Source organism: Arctopsyche grandis, chromosome 8 (assembly GCF_051622035.1).
Source record: "Arctopsyche grandis isolate Sample6627 chromosome 8, ASM5162203v2, whole genome shotgun sequence".
Classification (NCBI taxonomy): domain Eukaryota; kingdom Metazoa; phylum Arthropoda; class Insecta; order Trichoptera; family Hydropsychidae; genus Arctopsyche; species Arctopsyche grandis.
In genome coordinates this window covers 5,240,819-5,268,167 of record NC_135362.1, presented here as the reverse complement: position 1 = coordinate 5,268,167, position 27,349 = coordinate 5,240,819, and the positions used below count along the sequence as shown (strand labels likewise).

General features: G+C 35.5%; 4 protein-coding genes across 5 annotated transcripts; 3 read left to right on the top strand and 1 right to left on the bottom strand.

Annotated features, from left to right (window-relative positions):
- The first annotated feature begins 361 nt into the window (after positions 1–361).
- Positions 362–1,287, top strand: l(3)87Df (cytochrome c oxidase assembly factor COX20 lethal (3) 87Df). Its single transcript, XM_077436582.1, has 2 exons — positions 362–446; positions 519–1,287. Exons 1-2 carry the CDS (start codon positions 420–422, stop codon positions 837–839), a joined length of 348 nt encoding a protein of 115 aa, XP_077292708.1. The 5' UTR covers positions 362–419; the 3' UTR covers positions 840–1,287.
- On the top strand, positions 1,136–7,213 carry LOC143915772 (xanthine dehydrogenase-like). 2 transcript variants are annotated; one of them, XM_077436580.1, is made up of 8 exons: positions 1,136–1,293; positions 1,593–1,747; positions 1,837–3,988; positions 4,075–4,383; positions 5,263–5,600; positions 5,671–6,475; positions 6,555–6,722; positions 6,808–7,213. In XM_077436580.1, exons 1-8 carry the CDS (start codon positions 1,240–1,242, stop codon positions 6,850–6,852), a joined length of 4,026 nt encoding a protein of 1,341 aa, XP_077292706.1. In that variant the 5' UTR covers positions 1,136–1,239; the 3' UTR covers positions 6,853–7,213. The 2 variants fall into 2 exon arrangements, with proteins under 2 accessions (XP_077292706.1, XP_077292705.1); XM_077436579.1 differs by having other exon boundaries at positions 1,136–1,297; positions 1,597–1,747.
- Positions 7,214–9,711: 2,498 nt separating this feature from the next.
- On the top strand, positions 9,712–20,406 carry ry (xanthine dehydrogenase rosy). Its single transcript, XM_077436577.1, has 8 exons — positions 9,712–9,830; positions 13,990–14,144; positions 14,219–16,361; positions 16,909–17,217; positions 17,282–17,619; positions 18,649–19,456; positions 19,532–19,699; positions 19,951–20,406. The coding sequence occupies exons 1-8, from the start codon at positions 9,774–9,776 to the stop codon at positions 19,999–20,001; spliced, it is 4,029 nt and encodes a 1,342-aa protein (XP_077292703.1). The 5' UTR covers positions 9,712–9,773; the 3' UTR covers positions 20,002–20,406.
- A 1,943-nt stretch (positions 20,407–22,349) lies between these two features.
- LOC143915771 (mesoderm induction early response protein 1) lies at positions 22,350–25,613 on the bottom strand. Its single transcript, XM_077436578.1, has one exon. The coding sequence runs from the start codon at positions 25,462–25,464 to the stop codon at positions 24,082–24,084; it is 1,383 nt and encodes a 460-aa protein (XP_077292704.1). The 5' UTR covers positions 25,465–25,613; the 3' UTR covers positions 22,350–24,081.
- Positions 25,614–27,349: the final 1,736 nt, after the last annotated feature.

Genomic DNA, 27,349 nt, shown 5'->3' with positions numbered 1-27,349 from the left:
CGATATTTGCGTTTTCGGTAATTTCACATTCCGGCCCGTCACGGAGACCGGGTTGTTTATAATCTAATATATAATTTCGAAAGAGACTGTATGTAAATAAATATGTAATGTTAGTTCATAAATCCGTGATGTCATTGAACAAATGAATATTCAAATAAATTTAAATAAAATAAAACTATTCAAATAAATTTAATGAAATTTTTACTATTAGATTGGCCAAGTTTAAGCGCTTTTTATTACAACTTTATAAAACACTAGTCTTACATAAAATCTATCGTGTTCATTTTTTTATTCAAAACTATGTCTTCGATATTATGGGCAAGGCAGCCTTTCTGTGGCCAAATTTATTTCCACTGGTAGCACTCGAGTTCTCTTCGGTTGTCAAACGTACCCTAACCCTACTTTATATTGATTACAATATGGAGGAGGATGATGATAAATCAACAGTGCGTATTTATCATTTTGAATTATAAAAATAAATAAATAACTTTGTTTTTAATCGTATATATTATTTTCAGAAATATGTAATATTCGGTAAAGATCTCTCAAAAATTCCTTGCTTCAGAGAGAGTCTCATGTATGGAATTGGAGGTGGTTTCGCAGGCGGATTAGCGGGTTTTTTCATAACTTCAAATATAAGGAGAGCTAATAATTTTGGAATGGGTTCCTACATCTTGACTACACTAGTGTATTGGTGCAAATGTAGATATGATTTTACTAAAACAAAACATGATGTATCAATGTTGCAATCCGCAATTGAAAGAAAAACACTGTATGAAGGTACCCCTCTCGAAAAAGAAATGGAAGGAAAAAATCCATTGGATTTAAAAACTGTTTAATTTTTATTAGTTTTATCATCGAATTATTGTAGTGTCGAATTGTTATAAATTTATGTAATATAAATATTTTTGAATTAAGTTCTTTCATTTTTACTTTTATCTCATGGCTTTCCTGTTTCCCATTAGAAATATTTTCTTAAAATAAATAAGTATGCATATACATATCACTAGGTAAGTTTTGTATAAAACATGCTCCTTTCTAAATTTCCAATAGTTTAAGTAAGGATTTAATAAATTTAAACTATAAATGTTTAAAATATGAAACTGCAAGAATCCGGAAAATGTGTGGTATCGCTGGCATTCAATAGTGGTGTAGTTATATAAACACTTGATCGATTACATTAATCAGTCAACATTAGTATTGCGGCGATCATTCGCATGATACATAGTTTGTGCAAATATGTCTGTAAACGAATCATCATCTAAACTCATATTTTTCGTGAATGGCAAAAAAGTAAGTATCTACGACTTAATTTTATCATACTTGTAAAATGATCTTTATCTTGAAAAATGATTTTTTATGTACCGTTTTAAAAAAAATTTTTTGTAATTATCATTTCAAATTATTATTGTACAGAAATCAAACATACATTTATTTAAATTTTTCATATAAAATATTTTATTTTGATTGTTAATGTTAATATAAAATATTTTATACTGATAGCATTCCATAACAAATGTAACGTAATGGAATTATATTGCGCAGTTTATATTATGTACACATAACCAAGAATCGCCACCTACAACTTTTAGATAGAAGATGAAAATCCAGATCCAGAATGGACTTTATTATATTATTTAAGAAAAAAACTCGATCTATGTGGTACCAAACTAGGATGTGCCGATGGAGGATGTGGTGCTTGTACCGTTATGGTTTCGATATATGATCACACCGACAAGAAGCCATTGTATCCTTTGCTAGATCAATATACATACGTACTAAACAATCATTATTCACACGTGTACTTCTAATGTTATGTCCTTAAGTAGCTTGTAGACACTTGGCTGTAAATGCTTGCCTCGCCCCAGTATGTTCCATGCATGGATTGGCCGTTACCACTGTCGAAGGTATTGGATCGACTACGACACGTCTTCATCCCGTCCAAGAGAGGATTGCAAAATCCCATGGATCCCAATGTGGATTTTGTACTCCTGGAATCGTCATGTCGATGTATACTCTTTTGAGATCAATGCGAAAGCCGTCGTATTCTGATTTGGAAGTCGCTTTTCAAGGAAATCTTTGTCGATGCACGGGATACAGACCCATAATTGAAGGCTATAAAACGTTTATTGAAGATTGGGAAAGTAACCGCACGCAAAACAACAGTAATGCATGTGGTATGGGTGAGAAATGCTGCAAAGTAACCGGAAGTGGATGTACAGAAAAATTGGATGATAAACCCGGGAATACTTTCAATGCTAAAGACTTCATTCCTTATGATCCATCTCAGGAACCAATATTTCCACCTGAACTGGCGTTGACGTCTAAATATAATGAGGAAAGGTTAGTTTTCAAAGGTGCAAATGTAACGTGGTATCGACCCACGTCTCTGAATGAACTTTTGCAACTGAAAAATGAACATAAGAATGCTAAAATTGTCACGGGAAACACTGAAGTTGGCGTAGAAGTAAAATTCAAAAACTGCTTGTACCCCATTATAATAATGCCAGCTCAAGTTGAAGAATTGAAGGAGATTCAAATAACAGACACAGGAGTAACTGTCGGGGCATCGGTAACTTTGACAGATTTGGAAAATTCTATGAAAAATGTTATAAGATGTTTTCCCATACATAAAACAAGGATATATAAAGAAATTGTGGATATGTTGTACTGGTTTGCTGGGAAACAAATCAGAAATGTTGCATCAGTTGGTGGTAACATTATGACTGGTAGTCCGATATCAGACTTGAATCCTATATTCATGGCAGCGGGTGTTGTACTCAATTTTAAAAGTGTTAAAAGTAGCAGAAAGGTTGTTATGGATGAAAGTTTCTTTACCAGTTACAGAAAGAATATGGCATTGCCTGAGGAAGTTTTAGTGTCAATTGATTTACCATTCACCGAAGAAAATCAGTATTTCAAAGCGTACAAACAAGCTAAAAGACGTGAAGATGATATAGCAATAGTTAATATGGCATTGAATGTTAAATTTACAGAAAATAACAAAATTTCAAGTATGAAATTAAGCTTTGGTGGTATGGGCCCAGTTACAATGATGGCTATAAACTCCTGTAGACAAATCGTAGGAAAGCAATGGAACGATGACCTTTTGCATAAAGTGTATTCAGGATTGCTCAGCGAATTGAATTTGGATCCATCGGCACCTGGTGGCATGATAAGATACAGGCAATCATTGACGTTAAGCTTGTTTTTTAAAGCATTCGTTCAAATATCAGACGAACTATCAGCAAATTTCTCAGATAGAGGCACTTTAGATGACAGAGATAAAAGTGCCATAGGTGGTTTTGAACATAGTATTCAAAAGAGTTCTCAATATTTCAATATACCTATCAATCCACAATCACCTATAGATCCTGTTGGATATCCTATTCCACATGTTTCTGCAGCCAAACAAGCTACAGGAGAAGCTGTATTTTGTGACGATATGCCTTTGATGAACAATGAATTGTTTCTGGCACTTGTACAAAGTACTAGAGCTCATGCGAATATTTTATCAATAGATCCTTCAGAAGCGCTTTCCATGGCAGGAGTTGTAAAGTTTTTTTCAGCTAGCGACTTGGATCCACAGAAGAATATTTTTGGTATTGTTGTGCGCGATGAAGAAATTTTTGTATCTAAAACAGTGACTAGTCAAGGGCAGATTATTGGGGCAATCGTGGCAAAGGATCAAGCAATAGCTCAAAAAGCTGCTAAGGCTGTTAAAATATCTTATGAAGATCTAAAGCCAATTATCACTATTGAAGATGCAATAAAATCCAAGTCATATTTTCCTGGTTGTCCTAAAACAATAATAAAAGGTGATGTAGATGCAGCATTTAAAAATGCAGATCACATAATCGAGAATGAATTTCGTATGGGAGGACAAGAACATTTCTATCTTGAAACACAAACTTCTAGAGCAGTTCCGAAGAAGGAAGACAATGAAATGGAGATATTTTGTTCATTGCAACATCCAACAGAAATGGGTGTAAGTTTCATTACTCTAGTTATTTATTACTAATTATATTTTTGTTTTATTATATTTAATACATGTATGTTATTGAATTTCATTAGAAAATCATATCAAACGTCCTTGGGATTCCTATAAATAGAATCAATATGAGAGTCAAACGAGTAGGAGGTGGATTCGGTGGTAAAGAGTCCCGTTCAATGCTGCTTGTAGTTCCTGTAGCTCTAGCAGCTCACAAATTGCAACAACCTGTAAGATGCATGTTGGATAGAGATGAAGACATGATCATGACCGGAAATCGTCATCCATTTTATTTTAAATATAAAATAGCCGTTAAAGATAATGGAAAAATTGACGGTGCCATCATAGAAATGTACAACAACGGTGGATATTGCTATGACTTATCAGCAGCTGTAAACCTTTTTTTTTTTTGATAGCGAATGAGCCACTTAACCAAAACCTAAAAATGTATACTAACTCAGACCTACTGATTATTATAATCTCATGAAAACTTGACCAGATAGAAACATTTCGATATCATAGATTAAGATTAGTGAATGTTTGTAGGTTTTAGTTGAGCTGCGTAAAAAACTTAAAGATTCATTATCTTGTGTATTTAACATAGATATAGAATACCATAGATACGCCCTTACGCTCTAAGCCGATCACCCTGTTGGTGCATGCACACACAAAAAAAGTACAGATCATGCACACTCTCTCTCAGTAGCTAGTTAGCTTCTATGTAAGTAGGAAGGTAACTAGTATGTAGTGTTATATGCACTGATAGAACAGCGGTCGACAACCTCTGCCACAGGTATCTTGTTGGCACTGAAGGAAATTCAGAAATCGACATTAAGTTTAAAACTACAAACAATGAACTAAATATTAAAGTGTCAGCTTTAAAATTGATCCTTGTGGAAGTTACTAATGTTTAAATATTGTAATAGTTAATGATGGTTTTATTATAGTAACATACATTTGTAGTTTAATATAGTGTGTATGGCTAAATATTTTTTTCTTAATATGGCTTTATTAGTTTGATTTACTGTCACGCGGAGTGTCCAATAAAATAAAGTTATACATAAAATAAAACTTCAGTGCATGTACATATGTACATAAACTAGTTGCCGACCGCTGCGTTCCTTCCTTTTTTTTCACCACTTCCCCGCTAGTTAAACAAGATCTCCAACGAAATTTGTATGTAATGGCATATCTAGGTTATTCAACATCTATGGTATTCAAGTATGATATGTAGTATATATCAGTATACTTAATAAACCATACACTTTTAGGTTCTAGAGAGGGCGATGCTTCATTGTGAAAATGCATACTATATACCAAATCTAAAAATCGTAGGTTACATGTGTAAAACAAATTTGCCATCCAATACTGTCTTCCGGGGATCTGGAAGTCCTCAAGGTATGTTGCTAGCAGAAAATTACATACGGGACATTGCCGTTAAACTAAACATGGATCCAATCGACGTTACTTATTTAAACCTATATGAGGAGGGTCAAACAACACACTACAATCAGACTTTAACGCACTGTACACTTAAACGGTGTTGGGAAGAGTGTTTGATGAAATCTGATTACGTTCAACGGAAAGAAAAAATTGAACAGTATAACAAGTAAGCAAGGTTTTACGATTTCGTTTATTGAAGTAAATTTTATTTGATTGGAATTTATTCATTGTTTTAGAGACAATAAATGGAAGAAGCGGGGTATTTGCATATTGCCTACAAAGTTTGGCGTGGCATTTACAGTGAAAGCTTTAAATCAAGGCGGTGCTCTTATCCACGTATACACTGATGGAAGTGTGCTATTGACCCATGGAGGAATAGAAATGGGTCAAGGTCTTCACACAAAAATGATCCAAATTGCATCACGGGTGCTCAATATCGAAACGTCTAAAATCTACATATCTGAAACAGCGACGGACAAAGTCCCAAATACTTCACCAACAGCGGCCAGCGTCAGTTCTGATCTGAATGGGATGGCAGTTTTAAATGCGTGTACTATTATAATGGAAAGATTAACACCTTATATAAAAGAAAATCCAACGGGAAAATGGGAAGACTGGATTCTTTCGGCATACTCAAACTGTACTAGTCTATCGGCTGTTGGCTATTATTACCATCCTCATACCGGCTACGATTTAGATACAAATATTGGTATTCCTTATAATTATTATACTTACGGAGTTGGTTGTTCGGAAGTCGAAATTAATTGCCTCACCGGAGATCATCGAGTTTTGAGAACGGATATTGTGATGGATGTAGGGGAAAGTTTAAATCCAGCAATTGATATTGGACAAATTGAAGGTGCTTTCGTTCAAGGATATGGTCTCTATACTATGGAAGAATTAATCTATTCTCCGACAGGTACTCTCTATAGCCGAGGTCCAGGATCATATAAGATACCCGGATTCAACGATATTCCAAAAGAGCTGAATGTTTCTCTGCTTAGAGGTGCACCGAATCCGAGGGCAATCTATTCATCCAAAGTAATCAACTAATTATTTTAATGCACCGTTATTTTAGACCGAATTATTATTTGTTTGATGAATTATTATTTGATTTTAGGCAGTTGGTGAACCTCCTCTGTTTCTTGCTGCTTCTGTATTTTTTGCAATTAAAAATGCAATAAGTATGTACAGAAAACAAAACAATGCAAGTCTTGATTTTAATTTAAGTTCACCAGCAACGGTAGAGAAAATAAGATTGGCATGTGAAGATCATATTACAGAAATGGTATTATTAAATTATGTTCATAATTCATTTTATGACCTTCATTACTTTCAACGATTTGATGTTTTAATGTTTTTGTACTTTATAGGTAAAAGAACAGAAAACATCTACACCTTGGAACATCATACCTTAATATTTATTTTGAATTATTTTATTATTATGTAGAATTTATTTCATATTTTTTTCTTATTTGAACCTATATTAAAAACTATAAATCAAATTGTATAAATTATCTATACTACTAATATAGGCTTTGCTCTAAATCCTATCAAGCTTCTATTTTAGTTTAAAATATAATCTTCCACATATAATAGAAAACTGCGTAGAATAGTATTGTGTCACAAAGTGTTTTTTTTTTTTTTTTTTGTAATGAGCTACTATATTGAATATCATACAAACTTCAACATGCAGTCCGACGTTTTCCATCACATTCCTCTACATAACTAATAAATATTTATTTTTTCCTGTGGATATTAAATGTTAATTATCAAGTTAAAAATCGTCTTTTTATTTCCGCCTATTCTGTGTATGAAATTGCATGTTTGCCAGAGGTTTTATCTATTATACCTTGTTTGAAATCGAACACATTATATATCAAAGGTTTCATCATGATCCTGAAAACATTTATGCTTAAACTATTTTATATAAATTATCATGAGTAGACTGCAACTACATAAATAGCTGCCTGACGAAGAAGATCTTCGATCAATGCGTTTTACCAGCGATGACGTATGTATGTGAAACTTGAACATTGAAAGCCAAGATGCTACACAAAGTTCAATGCACTCATAGAAGTATGGAACGCTGTATGCTTTGCATAACGAGGAAAGACAGGAAACGGTATACGTGGGTGAGAAGTATGACAAGAGTAGTGGATATACATACATACATAGTGTATATATTGAAGAGATTGAAATGGCAAAGGTGGGCCACGTGGCTAGAAGAATAGACGAAAGGTGAACAAAAGAAATACTAGAATGGTACCCAAGAAAATGCAAAAGGGTAAAGGGAAGACAACAGGGAAGATGGGTAGACGAAATAAGGAAAATGTGTGGTGTGAGATGGATGAGAGCTGCGCAAAACAGGGACGAGTGGAAGCGTGTTGTTGAGGCTTTCATCCGGCAGTGGATGATGAGCGGATGTAGATGATGACAATGGTCTGTAATGCTGTGGGTCAAACTTGAATAGTTGTGATTCCAAGTCGATCGTTTCCTAACGTCTTATGGATAGAGTGAAGAGATTGAAATGGCAACGGGCGGGCCATGAACAAAAGAAGTACTAGAATGGTACCTGAGGGAATGCCAATGGGTATAAACAAGATGGGTAGATGAAATTTGGAAAATGTGTGGAGCGAGATCGATGAGAGTTGCTCAAAACGGTTCGGTGATAACTGGTCACAAAGTACTCGTCACAAAGTCACTAAAATCTATATAACGGAACATCTGGCAGCCGAAAAGTCCATACAAAAGTACATAACGATAACTATCATACTAACGAGAACTTGAGTGCCAAATATTGTGTATTCGCGATTTTCGTGGCAAAAATTGTCTTTGTGACCAACGCAATGTGACGAATAGTCCAATTACCGCTCAAAACAGAGACGAATAGAAGCGTGTTGGAGAGGCCTTCATCCAGCAGTGGATGATGAATGGCCGTGGATGACATTAGTAGTTGGGTATTATTATTATTATTGAAATTTTAATAACTTTCAAACATAATAAATAGCAAAAAATAAGACGTCATCTCAATTTAAATTAAAGTAAATAATATATAATTTTTCCAAATTCGATACTTATGAACATACATTTTATCGCTCCGTGTTTTTATTATATAATATCTACAAAATCATAATGTGCACTCAATCAGCAATATCAAATGTATAACACTTATCTCTAAATAGTTTCGAGTAAATACGTACAAATAACACTGAGCAACAAAAAATCACGTTTTTGAGTTACCAGAGCGGAGACTATTCAATCTTTACTAAGTTTGACCCACTGAATTCGAATATGATATTGATTTTTGTTGGTGGGTGATCGTTTACGAGATATGAGCGTTTAAAAAAATCCGCGATTTTTACAGTTTTTTGGCTTTTGCGGTCTTTAACTCAAAATTTAGGATTGTTACGCTCAAAGTGAGTATTGGAATCAATAGTCAGATATTTTTCCTATTAATTGTTATATTTCATTGCTTTAAAATACTTCTAATTAATTGTTTAGCGAATTTTAAAAGTCAAAAATATATTTTTTTTTACGGATTTTTTTTCCGTCCTATTTTTCATTTATTTGGCAAATTTTTTATTTCACCGCGTTTATAAGGATCGGTTTTCTATGATATTCGCTTACACTCTTAACACAATTTTGTTTGGTAATAATACTAGACTAGAAATTTTCCGATGCGGTGCAAACGATCGACAAGCGCCAGACAGACTGAACCACAGATTAACGACACGTGTACCTTATGCGTGCGCACTGCTCGCACTTACACTAAGCGAAATCTACCCGAAGTCCCGATATACCTACCTTGTATACGTTCTGTGCTTCTGATACTTTAGTTCCGAATTTCGCCTTATTAAACTCGCCAGAAAGATCCAACTCAATTTTAATAATTACCATTTTAATAATTGCATCTGTGCACATCGAAATGTTACTCGTCATCTGATGTGCAATCTATCATTCGTGAAGTCGAGAATTGCGTTTAAAGCAGCCATCCAGTTAATTTGTGGTTCAGTCTGTCTGACGCTTGTCGATCGTTTGCACCAAACCCGATATTTTCTCATGTAAGAATATATACGAAAGACAAGACATTCATGGGGTTGCGCAGTTGACATTTCGATTTACATTGATGATTGGCAATTCTTAAAATTAAGTTTAAAATGACAAAAGTATGAAATGAGCTTGGTTTGCAATCGTTTGTAGCGCAGGGAATGTTAATAGCTCCTGAGTTTGTAGCAACTGACTATATGTATGTATTATCTGTGTCAGGCATTCAAGCTTTATTCGAGCCGTTATTGTGGAGGAAAGTGGACGTGTCGTTCTATTGATAAGACGCAAAATGTCATATAATTCTCCTTCTATATCTACGCTTGTCTTTTACGTCAATGGCAAAAGAGTATGTAGTTTTTTTTTATATTTCTCATATCAATCATTGTTGATATTCATTACAAATAACAAACTGATAGCATACGCCGACTAAAATTACAATTTTGAAGCTCAATCAAATATCAATTGCTGACACTTGAGTGAGCCGAGCATGTATAATTTGTGTGTGACATATTACATATTATATTGAGAACGAATTCTATCTTAGTGGGGGTCAGCAACCGGTTATTTCAACTACATAACAATGTACACACTAAACTAGACTTTGGAATAATTAAAAATTGTAAGAAATCAGCGTTATTTATTATTTTATTTTTAATTATCTCACAGTCTTTCTCATAAATCGTTTTATCATTAAATAAATGTTTGCATAGTTTTGTTTGCCGGTGAAAATTCTTGAGGTTTTATTTTTTTTATTTTTATTTTATTTTATTTTTATTTTACGGTCAAGAAAAAATTGACCATTTTACATGTTGGAAATAGAGAAAGAAAAAGAAAAAAAATTAAAATGAAATATAAAAGAAAAATACACATACATTCATATACTACAAAATAAATTACATTATATTAAAAAAATATTTAAATAAAATAGATTTCATGTTATATTTACTAACAATGAATAAATCGACCATGGATAATTCGTTTCCAACTCTGTGCAGTCTCAACATAGCTGAGTTCAATGAGTAATTAGTGGTAAACCTGGGCATATCAAAAAGATGGTTACATCTAATTGATCTACCCGGCACATGGAAGCACACTAAACTCACCAAGTCAGAGCATTTAATAGTGCCATTAAGAAGACCACACAGAGCTGAAATATCGTTAATTTTCCTTCTGTCATATAATTTTAGCAAATTAAGTTTCCTATAAATAATAACGTTACTGACATAGTGATTATGACTTTTAAAAAATTTAAATTTGATGAATCTAGTGAACTTTATTTGCACTGACTCTATTATGTTAATTTGTTTCATTAAATAAGGAGACCAAATGGTAGAATTGTACTCTAATTGGTTTCTAACCAGAGTGGTGTATAAAATTTTAATCGTATTTACATTTTTGAAGTGAGTACTATTTCTTATTAAGAAACCAAGTGTTTTGATGGCATTTTTTGTGATAAAATTTATATGAGAATTAAAAGTTAATTTGTCGTCAAAAATAACTCCTAGATCTTTAATTAGCGATGATGATGGTAATAATTCATTATTTATATGATAATTATAAATAATTTTGTTATTTGACCTACTGAACCTGACAACAGAACACTTCTTAATGTTTAAATATAATTTATTAAAAGAACACCAATCGTTTAATGAGTTTAAATTAGTTTGTAAAGTAGCACAATCGTTAGTGTCTTTTATACATTTAAATATTTTTAAATCGTCTGCAAATAAGAGCACTTTAACATCATTAAATATATTTATAATATCATTTATAAAAATATTGAATAGGACTGGTCCCATGTGAGATCCTTGGGGAACGCCACTAGTTGGATTAAAGGAGTAAGATTTAGAATGGCCGATTTTAACTAATAATGATCTATTGGACAAATAGCTCCGAAACCAGTTTAGTAATACACCGCTGATTCCGATACTGTTTAGTTTATATAATAAAATCTCAATATCAACTTTGTCAAATGCTTTACTGAAATCAGTGTAAATTGAGTCAACTTGCAATTTAACAGATAAGGCACTAGAAATAAAATTTTCATATAATAATAAATTGGATAAGGTAGATCTACCAGAAGTAAAACCATGTTGTTGTGGAATAATAATGTTATTAATGAAAGGAATAAATTCGTCTAATACTAAACTTTCAAAAAGTTTTGGAATAGTTGATAGTTGACAGATGGCTCTATAGTTCATTACATTATGTTTATCCCCATTTTTATGGAGAGGCATTAAATAGCCAGACTTCCAAGAATTGGGAAATATACCAGTGGAAATAGATTGATTAAAGAGATTAAAAAGAGGATAAGTTAATACATTGGCACAATTCTTGATAAAAATTGGGGGTATGTTGTCAGGACCCGCAGATTTAGATATATCTAAGGCATTTATTTTGTTAATTAATTTTTGAATAGATATATTTATAGAATGTAAAGGTGAAATCAGGACATTATTATTTACAATGCTATAATTAGAATTATTGTTGTTGTTTTTGACATAGATCGATTTGAAAAAATCAGCAAAAAGATTGACTGAATCATTAGTATTGTCAACAAATTTACCGTTAAGTTTATCAAGTGTTTTTGCAATGTACCAAGTGTATCTACATATGTAGTCGAAATTAGATTTTTTTTTTAATTGGTGTTATTATCTACATCAAATATCGGTCTCCGTGACGAGCCAGAATGTTAAATTACAGAAAACGCAAATATCGGAAGGCGCGGAGAATACGGGAGGAAAAGCCTGTTCCTCTTGTTCCTGTTGTACCCTGCTCGCGCAAATTAAGTGAGTATGTACCGTTTACCATGCACCCTTTTTTTTTGATCTTTCGACTTAAGATCTTTCGATTTTCGATCTTTGCCTTCCGATATTTGTGTTTTCTGTAATTTAACATTCTGGCTCGTCACGTAGACCCTAAAAATGTCTGATCGGCATACATATTGTATTATAAATACTAAATACTACACTCTGGTGAGTGAAAGTTGAAAAAAAAGGACTTTCAGAAAATCTTATTTTCTATTGTCTAAGTTAACACATTCAGCCCGGCGCAAGGATTGTAAATAGGTTTTTGAGCTCTTTTTCCTATTATGCTGTAGATTAACATTAGAATAATATAATACTATGATTACTAACCAAATTAAATTAAATTGTAAAATAGAAAATGATCAGTAGATCAGTAGCTATTAAAATAGATATAAGATGTATTGTGAACATAATTTCGTAATAATAAAAAGCATTTAAAAATCTAAAAATCAGCCCGGCGCACGATTTCATACATTTGCCCATGTGGCGGCACTGTCACGCGTATCGGCACCCAATTACGCGTGACGGCATTAAATCACTTTATATAATGAGTTGTCCCTCAATCTTTAGAATTTTATAGGAATTTTAGTGTTAAGGTGCTCGATGAGTGGAACCGTAAAATTATAGTCTGCTATAGCACTATCCGCGTGGCCACCAGTGGTACACGCCGGGTTGAACGTGTTAAGGTACCGGAATATATGTATAGCAGTATAGACTAGTGATTAGCATATAATGCTTTGAACACAGTGGTCACGGGTTCAAATCCCACTGGCTTCTGCTGGCCAGACCTTGTATTTATGACTCCAGGTCGATCGTTTCCTATCAGAGTTTGTCAATTTATACAATTTTCACTGAAATGGTTCAAATAAATTGGCAACCTTTCCCATTTTCTCGCAAAATCTCTAGTTTTCAGCAATCTCGAATTTCGATGAATTGTATAAAATGCTGCAAATTTACAAATTTGACCATAGATGTCTCTGTGGATATTAATTGATATGTATTTACATATGTACTTCGTATAATACTAATATTATTTGTATCAAATGTACAATATTTCTGGCCAGAAAGGCGCATTGGGGTTACCTGTTAGGCCTTCCTGGTATAATTAATAATTAAAAAAAATGTAGTATTCCAAAGTTGGTGGTCCTAAATTGAAATTAACAAATATCTAATAATATTATTTTAAAACAGTTGAAAACTTTGAGAATAATCATTTTTTCATTGTGAAAACATTATAAAGGCATTAAAAGTGAACTTTTTTGTACATGTGTACGATGCAAAAGATAATGTAATTTGTTTATTGCGTGCAATTAATTTAAAACGTATTAAATACATAATAATAATATCATGACGTAACCCAACCCAACATATGATAAACAGAAAATATTTTCACTTATAAGTGAAGGTCGACTTGTTTTATTGTAAATATTCCTTTATAAATTTCAATGAAAACAACTTAAATAGTATAAAAATCACTCTTGTACCTAATCCTTTATAATGAATTTTAAAAAATCTGACAACGGTCGTTTCTCTATACTTATCTTATCGTAATGATACGATAACCTTTCAATTCGGAGTTGTTTAAAAATTCGACGTCAATTCGCGTTTATTAACAAGATTCAACTTTGTAATGTGATATCTAGAAATCATACAAGATTTTCTCTTGCAGTTCATATTACAAAACTTTTTTTTCCACAGATCGTCGACGATGAACCAGATCCGGAATGGACATTGTTATATTACTTGAGAAAAAAACTCAAATTATGCGGCACAAAATTGGGTTGTGCTGAGGGTGGTTGTGGTGCTTGTACTGTGATGGTATCCAAATATAACCACGAAGATAAAAAGCCAATGTATGTTTATGTTTTAAGACCTATAAGGTTGTTAAAAGTTATATCAAATTTAATCTCTTTTACTCAATCTGTAGACACTTGGCTGTGAATGCTTGCCTCGCCCCAGTATGTTCCATGCATGGATTGGCCGTTACTACTGTCGAAGGTATTGGATCGACTACGACTCGTCTTCATCCCGTCCAAGAGAGGATTGCAAAATCTCATGGATCCCAATGTGGATTTTGCACTCCTGGAATCGTCATGTCAATGTATACTCTTTTGAGATCAATGCGAAAGCCGTCGTATTCTGATTTGGAAGTCGCTTTTCAAGGAAATCTTTGTCGATGCACGGGATACAGACCCATAATTGAAGGCTATAAAACGTTTATTGAAGATTGGGAAAGTAACCGGACACAAAACGGTACTGGTGCGTGTGGTATGGGAGAGAAATGTTGCAAAGTAACTGGAAATGGATGTACTGAGAAATTGGATGATAAACCAGAGGATACTTTTATTGCCAAAGACTTCATTCCTTACGATCCATCTCAGGAACCGATATTTCCACCTGAACTGGCGTTGTCGTCTAAATATAATGAGGAAAGATTAGTTTTCAAAGGTGCAAATGTAACGTGGTATCGACCCACGTCTCTGAATGAGCTTTTGCAACTGAAAAACGAACATAAGAATGCTAAAATTATCACGGGAAACACTGAAGTTGGCGTAGAAGTAAAATTCAAAAACTGCCTGTACCCCATTATAATAATGCCAGCTCAAGTTGAAGAATTGAATGAGATTCAAATAACAGACACAGGAGTAACTGTCGGGGCATCGGTAACTTTGACAGATTTGGAAAATTCAATGAAAAATGTTATAAGATGTTTTCCCATACATAAAACAAGGATATATAAAGAAATTGTGGATATGTTGTACTGGTTTGCTGGAAAACAAATCAGGAATGTTTCTGCAGTTGGTGGTAATATAATGACTGGTAGTCCGATATCAGACTTGAATCCTATATTCATGGCAGCGGGGGTTGTACTCAATTTGAAAAGTGTAAACGGTGCCAGAAAAGCTATAATGGATGAAAGTTTCTTTACTGGCTACAGAAAGAATATAGTTTTACCTGAGGAAATTTTATTGTCCATTGAAATACCATTCACTAAAAAAAATCAATATTTCAAAGCGTACAAGCAAGCTAAAAGACGTGAAGATGATATTGCGATAGTTAACATGGCTTTGAATGTTGAGTTTACAGAAAATAACAAAATTGCAAGTATGAAATTAAGCTTTGGTGGTATGGGCCCAGTTACAATGATGGCTATAAACTCCTGTAGACAAATCGTAGGAAACCAATGGAACGATGACCTTTTGCATAAAGTGTATTCAGGATTGCTCAGCGAATTGAATTTGGATCCATCGGCACCTGGTGGCATGATAAGATACAGACAATCATTGACCTTAAGTTTATTTTTCAAGGCATACGTTGAAATTTCAGAAGAACTATCAGCGAATTCATCTGATAAATCCAGCTTAGATAGTAAAGATAAAAGTGCCATCGGTGGTTTCAAGCACAGCAAACTAAAAAGCTCTCAATACTTCAATATACCAATTAACAATCAGAAATATGATCCTATTGGATACCCGATACCACACATGTCAGCTATGAAACAAGCGTCTGGCGAAGCCGTATATTGTGATGATATGCCTCCAATTGAAGGTGAATTATATCTAGCTTTGGTACTGAGTACTAAAGCTCATGCGAAATTAGTCTCCATTGATGCATCAGCAGCCTTGTCGATGCCTGGAGTTGTACAATTTTTCTCGGCTCGTGATATACCGAAAACGCCAATTGGACCCATTGTTCACGATGAAGAAGTGTTCATATCTGAAACGGTCACCAGCCAAGGACAGGTTTTAGGAGCCGTCGTTGCTAAAGATCAAGCCACTGCTCAAAAAGCAGCTAAAGCTGTCAAAGTAATTTATGACGAATTAAAACCCATTATAACTATCGAAGAAGCCATCGAAGCAAAATCGTTTTATCCTAACTATCCAAAAGTAGTGACAAAAGGAGACGTTGATAAAGCGTTGCAAGAAGCTGATCATATTATTGAAAATGAATTCCGTATGGGAGGGCAGGAGCATTTTTATTTGGAAACCCACGCTTGCAGAGCAGTGCCAAAGAAAGAAGACAACGAGTTTGAAATATTCTCCTCGACCCAGCATCCTTCAGAAATGAGTGTAAGTTTTCTATTGTTACTTTATTTAATGGTTGTGGCTATTTGCAGGTACTATATCCGCACATCATTGGCTATTTGCAGGTACTATATCTGCGAATTATTGGCTATTTGCAGGTACTATATCTGCGACAACCGCAAAGCCTTTGCTTTGCTCCTGTCGCAGATATAGTACCTGCAAATAGCCAATAATTCGCAGATATAGTACCTGCAAATAGCCAATAATTCACAGATATAGTACCTGCAAACAGCCACAACCTTATTTAATTACTTATAAACAATCAAGATTTATGGTCTCTTCCAAACAGAACATATTATATTTCCTTATTCATAAAAAAATTAAGACAAGGTTGAACAGCACCCAACTGTCGAGAAGTTTTATGAATAGTAGACCAAATAGTCGTAGCTTAATTAAAAAAAAAGCCTAAGCTAAGCTCAAGACAAAGAATGATGGAAAATATTCTACTCAGAAGAGCCTAAGACCTATCTATCTTGGATTGTTATAATATTAATTGTTATATTTGGTTGAGTTTTCAAATCTTAAATTTCAGGCATTGATATCTGAAGTACTAAACATTCCGATCAACAGAATCGTAACGAGAGTTAAAAGGGTTGGTGGAGGTTTCGGCGGAAAGGAATCCCGTGCAGGACTCGTAGCAATACCAGTTGCACTCGCAGCTCACAAACTCCAGATGCCCGTTAGATGCATGTTGGACAGAGATGAAGATATGATGATTACGGGCAATCGTCATCCATTCTATTTCAAATACAAAATCGCAATAAAAAATGACGGAAAAATAATCGGTGCCATTATAGATTTATACAACAACGCTGGATACTCCCATGATTTATCATCAGCCGTGAGTGATGTTTCAAAATCACACTACTTAAATGTACATATTTTATAAAAAAAATCGATTTTAGGTGATGGAAAGGGCGATGCTGCATTGCGAGAACTCTTATTTCATTCCACACATGAAAGTCACAGGCTATTTGTGTAAAACAAACTTGCCGTCTAATACAGCTTTCCGAGGTTTTGGTGGACCTCAAGGAATGTTAGTAGCCGAGACGTACATTAGAGATATTGCTCATCTTTTGAACAAAGATCCTGCTGATGTGGCATCTTTGAACTTGTACTCGGAAGGCCAAGTAACGCATTACAACCAAGCTCTCACACATTGCACTCTAGATCGGTGTTGGAAAGAGTGCATGATCAAATGTGATTATTTGAAGCGCAAAGCAGAAATAGATGAATATAATAAGTATGCATTGTTTTAATATTCTTACATTAAACTTGTTCAACCCTTTGAATGCCGATCGGCGTTTTTCCAACAAATCCATGGACCTGAAAAACGCGTTGTATTTTAAGCATGTACAAAGTAAACAAGAATACTTCCCGCTAAGCCTTTCCAGGTAGCATTAAAAAAAAACTGCATTGAACATGGATCGTGTAATTCATTTGTCAACGTTTATAAAGACTGGTTTACACCGGAATTTCTGAATTTATAACCATAGCACAATTTCCCGATGGAAATCTCTAACTGCCGAGTATTTTAGATTGTGGCTTGGCATTTAGATTGTGAGCATTACATTTTAACAATAATGAAGAAGATGGAATTGGTTTTGGATAAATACATTCATTAATAGACTTATTTTGTTTATTTTATATTCTTGCAAGATATATTAGAGAGTCTAAACACACCGTTACAAAACTCGAAATCCGCAGCGGTAGTTATCTAGGGGTTGTTTGGATTAGCTACAATTTTTATACCTGCTTTCTATCGGATTTTCAAATAATTCTAGTTGGAAATGTCAGCGAAATTTTCATCGCGGCGGGCTTTCAACAGAAAATACGTCAGCACTCAAAGGGTTATAAAAAAACATTTCTGATTATTTTCCTATTCAAAATCATATGTAATCCTATTCTGGGTATGAACATATTAGTTTGGACCTCTAAACCAAAATCTAAATAAAAACTGGAAGTTTTCTGAAATGTATTCAGTCTATTCTTAACAATGTAGGGTAGATCCTAGCTTTCCTGTCCTTTAGACACGAGTCATCCTTTTTGTTGATTCAACTCTGCAGTTACCTGATTAAAAACCATTCAAATTTTATTCATTCTTGATATTGAGCCAGCTACTAGTGGATTTATTTTGTTTTGGTTTCTTATCTTCAACTTGTCTGGCTTAGGAGACCCTTTTTCTATCTAAACTACTAGAACACGGGCCCCCTAATTGGACCAAATTGGAACATTACATTTGTTTCTAATATAAATCATCGTCATATTACAGGGAAAATCGTTGGAAGAAGCGAGGCATTGCAATAATACCCACAAAATATGGAATATCTTTCTCAATCAAGTTCTTCAACCAAGCAGGAGCTTTGGTGCATGTTTATACTGATGGAAGTGTACTTTTGTCTCACGGCGGCACCGAGATGGGCCAAGGTCTTCACACCAAGATGATACAAGTGGCTTCACGAGCCTTCAACATAGATACGACCAAGATCCACATATCTGAAACGGCAACAGACAAGGTCCCCAACACTTCACCCACAGCTGCCAGCGTCGGATCCGACATTAACGGAATGGCCGTTTTGAATGCGTGCACCACAATAATGGAGCGGTTGAAACCATTCATGGAAAATAACCCAGACGGAAAGTGGGAAGATTGGATAAAAACCGCGTACTTAAATCGCACGAGTCTTTCAGCCGTCGGGTATTACTCCACTCCGAACATAACCGGTTACAGTTTAGAAACCAACACGGGTATACCATATAATTACTTCTCTTACGGTGTCGGCTGTTCCGAGATCGAAATCGACTGCCTAACGGGAGATCACCAAGTGTTGAGGACGGAAATAGTCATGGACGTAGGCGACAGTCTTAATCCTGCTATAGACATCGGACAAATTGAAGGAGCATTCATGCAAGGATATGGTCTGTACACAATGGAGCAATTGATATACTCTCCGACAGGTACACTTTATAGCAGAGGACCTGGAGCTTATAAGATTCCAGGATTCGCCGACATTCCAAGGGAATTTAACGTTTCACTTCTAAGGGGTGCTCCTAATCCGAGAGCAATATTTTCTTCCAAGGTAAACCATTAAATTTTGACTCTTCATGAAATATTAGTACTTTTATGTAACAATCATCTTATGTATATCTTACAGGCTATCGGTGAACCACCATTATTCTTGGCATCTTCTGTATTCTTCGCGATTAAAGATGCCATTATTGCATACAGAAAAGAGAGCGATATAAGCTCCAATTTCAGATTCGATTCCCCGGCAACTGTCGAACGAATTAGAATGGCTTGTCTGGATCACATAACAAACCAAGTAATTCAATAATATTATAAAGGTTGTGGCTATTTGCAGGTACTATAACTGCGACAGGCGCAAAGCCTTCTTGGAAGTGTACTTTTGCGCCTGTCGCAAATATAGTACCTGCAAATAGCCAATAATTTGCAGCTATAGTACCTGCAAATAGCCACAACCTATTTTAAATAGTGTAACATTATGACCCGGCCATTTACTATGCCACTCCTCCAATTATAAATTATTATATATGATATTTTTTGTGGTTTCAGATCAAAGATTTGGAGACGGGAACTTTCAAGCCTTGGTTTATTGAGCCGTAGATTTAAATGCCTCAAATAATTGTCAAAATTATTTTATTGATAGTGAATTATGTATACATAATTTTGTACAATTTATAACATGGTTGGAGAGATCACTGAAATGGAGAAGGAGTATGATGGTTACAGAATATTCAAAACAATCAACAACAAAAATATGCCTTCTAATAAAATCTTAGAAAAATATTATTTCTTATAATTTCACCTAATATTTAGTACAATATAATTATTATATTTAGTATAACTAATTTATTTCATAACAGAAGGCGATTTACACAATTTGAGGAACGATAGAATTTGATTGCTTTAAATTACTTTTTACAATTATATTGCATGTACACTTTTTTTTATAAATAAAAATCTAATGGGAATTTCTATAAATCTAATAGTTTTTGATAATTACAAAGCAAACAAAAACGATTTTTACTGTACTAGACCAAATTTCATTCACCAAGACACTGGATTTTCACAAATATTAAAATGTAATATTGCTATTCTGTGTGTCTGTGTAAGATAACGCTCGCCGTACTATAATAGTCGTTTCGATTCGACATATGCACGTCAGTTAAAACAATGCTAACAAAACCTACAAATATAATACGAACATAATAACAGACCAAAAAAAGGCTTCTATATATACTGTTTGCTACCAATGTTTCCCCTAGGCAAATTAATCACAGCATTTAGCGCCATCTATTGAAAATTTATTTAATTATTTTTTTTATTGGTGTTTTATATTGTTTATATGTAGGTAGTTTTTACCATTTTTTTTCATACTAAACAATTAAATATAAATATATTTAAAAGGTATTTTAAAAAAATACGACCGCGTGCTGATGATCGAACACAGAATCGACACATTTCTTTTAATTTTTTAATAGTTTAATATACTATTCCATCGGATACAACACTAGTTATTGTATATATAATCTTACTATTCAAAATAGGATACATACAAACAACATTCTTGAAGTAAAATGAAATATTAATAGATATGTATTTAATTTTTGCTTCTTCTAAGTTTAATGTTTTAATTGGGGTAGATTGAAAGTTGCGCTGTGTAATTAAAATTGCACTCAAATCAAATGTATGCACATCTTTAGTGTCTCGGTAAACAAAATAAAGTATAATACAAAATAAAATTCCAGTTCGACGATACAAATTCATTCAAATCAATTAATATCTTAACACTTGCCTTACTATGCTAAAAAATATCCGCTAGTCACTGTGCTGGACGCCAAGCGTCCAATTTAAAATTTGTTTTAAAATAATGTAAAATCTACTAGGTCAATTATTGTAATTAGGTATAAAAATCATTTTATCACGTATTTAAACGTCGAATAATATAAAATAAGTGCAAGAAATGAAAAAAAAAAATAACGACTGAAGCAGAGCAGTCATTCTAAGGCGGATATCATTCTCACACTGACCGTTGAGCGCGACGTACTGAATTCCCCTTTTCGCATTTATGAGCTTGTGGCTTCCAGCGAAAATAATTATTTCTGTTGATATTGATCAATGTTTTTATTTCGTAATGACTTATTCGAATCATAGAGATGTTGATTAGAAATACACAAAATATGAAGACCCTAAATTCATTATATTTGGTTATAAAATAAGTCCTGGTCACTCGCTATCCATCACAGTGCGGCAAGTGTTAAAATAACTTTTAATACAATACAATCTTGTTCGTTAACCTCATTTCAAATTTCGAATATTAAATTGGACCTCCACTTAGAAGTATTTTATGCAGTCATATGATAAAATTTATATTGCAGAAGTGTAAAATCATATAAAAGAAAATATAATGTTTTATATATGTAGATTAAACAACAAAATTACACCTGCAATAAATGAACTTACAAAACTAATTGTAAAAGTTATATCTTTATTTATGGATTAAATTAAATATAGGTTTTTCATTCCGAATTGAACCATTTTCATTTCAAATTAAACCTTTTTCATTTAAAATTGACATTGAAAAGGAATCAATTTGAAATGAAAAACCTGTATAATTATGACACGTTAAAAACGATATATTAGAGTAGTCTTCTATCTGTCGAAAATTTTTAAGTATTTATCTTTAAGTGCGTATCAAAATGTGGAATATTCGACCCGAATCGACTTTTTGATATAACTCTTTATCAATAATCGCACTTTTTAAGGGCCGAGATGTAATTTAGAATTTATTTAAAATAACTATTCCACATCTCCAAAAGAAAAATATAAGACTAAGATATGCACCTAGAGACATTACTTGGTGCTAGTTTGGTATGCGGTCTACCTTAGCATGCGATCTACCTTTAAATTGCAGTCGACTATTTAATCATTGTGTATTTTTTTTCGCTATAAACGTAATTTATGTTTTTTATAGGGCCAACCTTAACTTAACCTAACCTATCCTGACCCTTAAATAAATAGCTGTTGGCTGCTAAGATGTTTTTTTTGTGAAAATATTAATGAAATAAAACTTAAAAGATATCTTAGCAGCCAACACCTATTTATTTAAGGGTCAGAATAGGTTAGGTTAAGTTAAGGTTGGCCCTATTCATTTAAGATTAGGTTGTTAGGGTCGGTATTATTAAGTCTCAGTGTCACACGCGAGAACTGAGACCGTATATTTAAGTAAAAACGTGAAGGTAGATCGCATACTAAATTAGCACCCATTACTTATTGGTATATCAAAAAAAAAATTAAGCCTTTTCGACAAAACGAGTACAACTCTAATACAAATACATATAAAATAAAATGTATAGCTGTGTTAATTAAATTAAATACAATAAAAAGAAAACTGCAATCGAGATAAAATTCTACAACAGAAACAACACATTCTATACAAAATACATCTGTTGTATTGCAGATATAAACTAAAGATAACAACATATCATGATTAAACAACAAAATGGTAAAATATAATACATTAGCGTACTTCGTCCATGTATTTATTGAATCGGGACGTAAATTCCCAATAAATTTTTCCTCACAATTCTTCCGAAATATCATTCATGAATGCCTTTCAAAACAAAACTAAAGAGTAATTTTCATTTCATGTCGTATTGTGGTTTTTTTTCTTTTCTCTTTGATATAAAAATATATATATTCATTCAACGATTAGGCTATACTTTATCACAAGCAACACGAATGTCCGCCATTATTGAAACATATACATACATTATGTACATACGCATGTTGCGTTTATGGTGTGTGAACCGATAACGGAAATAGTCTCCGGGGAGTGCTGCGTATACAATATGCAAAGTGCGATAATTTCAAAACAATTACAAATCCGACGAGTGGAACAGACATTCCGAATCGTACATATGTATATATATATATAGAATTTTGCACTTTATCAATTGTAAAACTTCATTATGTATAATGAGTTCCACATTCGGCTAATGCAAGCTGGACAATAGCTTGCCGTTTATTGCTTCAACAGTATTACTACGCCGAAGCTTCCGATCCATAGCTCCGTCTGGTCCCTGCAATTAGTTATCCGCTACTGATATTTTCCTATATCCGTTAAATCTCATTGTTTTGTCTTTCATCGTCGAAGCAATAGATCGGAGATTCGACGCGTGTAATTCAGAAAATCGGTCTGAACGAAGGTAATGCTGAGAATTAACATTGGAATGTAGCTATGAGCTATCTGAATAGTATCCGAGTTCATTTTTCCATGCACTTTTCATCTAGATGCGGAATTGAGGAATACCGTAACTTGATATATGGAAAGTTTATGTAGTTAATTCTTGGCAGTTCCGAGATAGACTGTCCGTTACTACAGATAAGTATTAAGTTGATACAGATTTCATTCTAACTGAAAAAATTTTTAATTTGCAATGTTATACTTATTTTCAATTCAGTTAAATATCAGGAATTACTTCAAGTGTAAGTAAAATGAATCGATACAAAAAATGTTCCCAAAAACATTGGATATAAAAGAATCAACGGAATATAACAAACAAGAATAGATGCATTTAACAGTTGAACACATTTGTCCAGTTCGCATAAGCTCACACATCCTTACTAATTTAATATAAACTAGTTATCATACATTTTATACAAAAGTCTTATCGAAGTGGCTCATACGATCGTAGTCGGCTCGTTGTCTGTGTCGGGACTGTGCGACAGAGCTGGCGACGAGCGCCTCAACTCGGAGAAGACTTCCCGAGCGCCGACGGCCAACGGATCCGGCGGCGCCTCTTGCGGCACCTTCGTACTCGGCGATTCCCTTCCTCCGCCACCGTCTTGCTCCTCCAAAAACCGATCCATATAATCGGTGTGACCCGGATGCAGAGTGTACTTTTTCTTCTCGAGCCGAGCCTTATTCGCGAAGATATCGTGCCGTTCCGTCTTCTTCCATATGTAGTAGAATTGGACGAGCTCTCCGACCGAGCGCGTGCGGACTTTGTGTTGGTGGATTAGGTGGAAGTCTTTTCCGTGTGCTTTGAGGCCGTTTTCAAAGTTGCGGCACTCTTCTTCGGACCACAGGGCGGCCGAAGGAGACGGGGCCGGAGCATCACCGGCGGATATTCGTCTCCGTCTAAGAGCTTCTTCGACGTTGTGGCCGCACTGTTGGAGCAGGAAGAGGGCTTGCTCGTCGTCTCGGAGTTGATCTCCGGTGGGTATGGCGGCCACCCCAATGCCGGCGGGTTGTAGCGCCCTAGCTCTAGCCATGTATTCTTCGGTGCGGGGTTCGGCTAGGCCGGTGGGGTCCCATAGAAGTTTGTCTTCGTTTTCGTAGGGGAGGGCGTCATCGTAGCTACACAAGCCGTCCGGGATCCAAGCTTGGTAGTCTTGGCCGACCATTATCGTCTTTTTCCAGTCGTCTTCCTCGGGACTGTAGTCGCAGTCGTCGTCTTCTTCGGAAGGTGGGCGCGATACTGAGCGTAGTAGTCTCGGTTCTGGTTCCGTGTAGAGTCGGCGAAGGGCAGACAGGGCCGCGGGTGGGGCTACTACTGGAGGAGGGGGAGGGGCAGGCGGGGCTCTCTCTCTTCTGTCGTATCCGTAGAGGGCTAGGAGTTCTTCTAGAGGCATGTCGCCTTCGCGTCGGAGACTGGAGAGTTCGGCTCGGGGGTCTTGGGCTTCGCCGGCGGCCATGGCTTCCTCCTCGTCGAGGGTGCGCTCGTCGTCGAAGTCGTCCACCATCATCTCGACGGTGGGTTCGAAGGTGGAGTTGTCGGTGCTGGGGGTGTGGTTGTGGCTGTGGATGAGGGTGGTGGTAGTGGCGGTGGTGGTGGCGGTGGAAGAGAGCACCGGCGAGGGGGCCGAGAGGGGCGGCAGAGGCAGAGGTAAAGGCAGGGGCATAGGCATAGGCATAGGCATGGGCATGGGCATGGGCATGGGCATGGACATGGGCATGGGCATAGGCATAGACTGAAGCGGTTGGAGCGACTGAAGAGGCTGAAGAGGCCCGCCGCTGACGGCCACTTCAGCGAGCGGTTTCCGCACGCCGGTACCTGCCATCGTAGCCACGATTCGCGCGCTTTTGTTTTGACAGCTGAAGGGGGCGGGGACAGATATTCAGCGGAGACGAGGGCGAGGGCGCGCCAAAACGCTATCTGCCGTCAAAACGAGCCGCTCTCGCCGACACAACGCGCGCGTCGCGTTTCGTCAACAACGCGCTTCGCAACTCCGAACATCGTCAAATAAATGTCGTACTATGATTATTCCGTAAAAAGCGGAGCTACCCACGCGAAATATTACACTAACGAGAGCTCGAGTGCCAGATGTTCCGTGATTGAGATTTCAGTGAGCTCGCTTTTTGCGGAATAATCCGTTTACATTAATACATTAACGTCAATTTATGACAAAATAATAAATTGAAATTAATCATTTGTTAACGATAGTATTATGGGGGATGAACGAATGAAACGACTGGCATGTTAATGCACGTGTTTATTATATGACAGCTAAAGGCAGAGTGAGTAGCGGCTCTCCGAACCCAGCCGAGTTGGTCCCCACTCGCAGGAAGGCAACCAAACTCGACCATGTCGTATAAGCGAGCCGCCACAGTATATTATTAAAGGCACGAAATATATTTACTTTAAAGGTACAAATTTCTTTTTTTTTTTAAACTCAGATCTTACCTTCTCTTGAATTCATTTCTGAAAAATTTCTTATAATATTGTGGTATGTGATCGGAGGGAATTATGCTAGAGGCAGTTTCTTATTCTTGATTCGTTGGCTTCCCAGTTCCGAATGAAGCACGGACTTAAACCATTGAAGGTCTGTTCATACTAAACAGCACTGCATGGCTTCAGCACTGCACGACTCCGTTTCAAATATGTCATTTTATTACATTTCTATTCATATCTACCTACACGTCGCGGTCACCTCACGGTCACAGCACTTTGGCCGAGTGCAAGGCAAAATCGGCTTACTTATACATTACAGGCCATGACGATACGGCGCAATATTGCTTACGTCGTATTGTCGAGTACTTACAATATGAATGCATACACGTGCATTCGTAGCTACGCGTCAGAATACAAGTCAGCAAAAATGTTTCGACGTTTATCGAACGAAAAATTATGTATAATCACGCTGTTGTTGGAAGAAGAAGCTCAAGAAGGCAATAAAAAAGCACGGAGGCGTTTTGATGTGCATCCCATGTTAAAAAATGGAAAAACCGAAGGAGAGTTTTGGACACTATAAGGAGCTTGTAGATGATGGATAAATTTTTTTAAAAGATTTAAATTTTTTTTAAATATTTGCGCCAAAACCATGTCGAAAGATTGAACAGCTGACAACTGTCACTATCGATAATTGGTCCAAAACAGCAAAGCGGCAGACTCATGGCACGTAATTCGCGTGTATATCTCCACGATGGCCAAAAAGACGGATACGATACGTTGACGGATGTTGCTGTAAGGTATGAACAGGAAATGTCGGGTACTGCTGTAAGCCTGCCGTGGCGTAAACGTGACGGTTGGTATGAATATACCCATACAAAATGTACCAAAGAATACTTTTCGTACGGCCGGATATCTGCTCAAGTCGGTACGCGCTGACTAGGTATGAACAGACCTTGAATCGTTTGTTGTACGAACCGACTGGAGAGGATTTGGAGGCCAGGTTTTTGGAGGCGTCATTTCAGAAAAATTTGACCAGTGAGGAATGATTTTTTTAAGGGGGGAGGGGGGTTGTATTACATATACTAAAAGAGTGAATGGCTACGTCCACACTACCGATATCTGTGGCTGTTTCTAAATACCAGTTCCTAAATAGCAACCTGCGGTTGCTATTTAGGGACTGGTTTTGGAAAAATTCCTAAATATCGGGTGTATCGGGTGTAGATATCGGTAGTGTGGACGTAGCCAATATGAATTTGAACTTGAATATGAATATG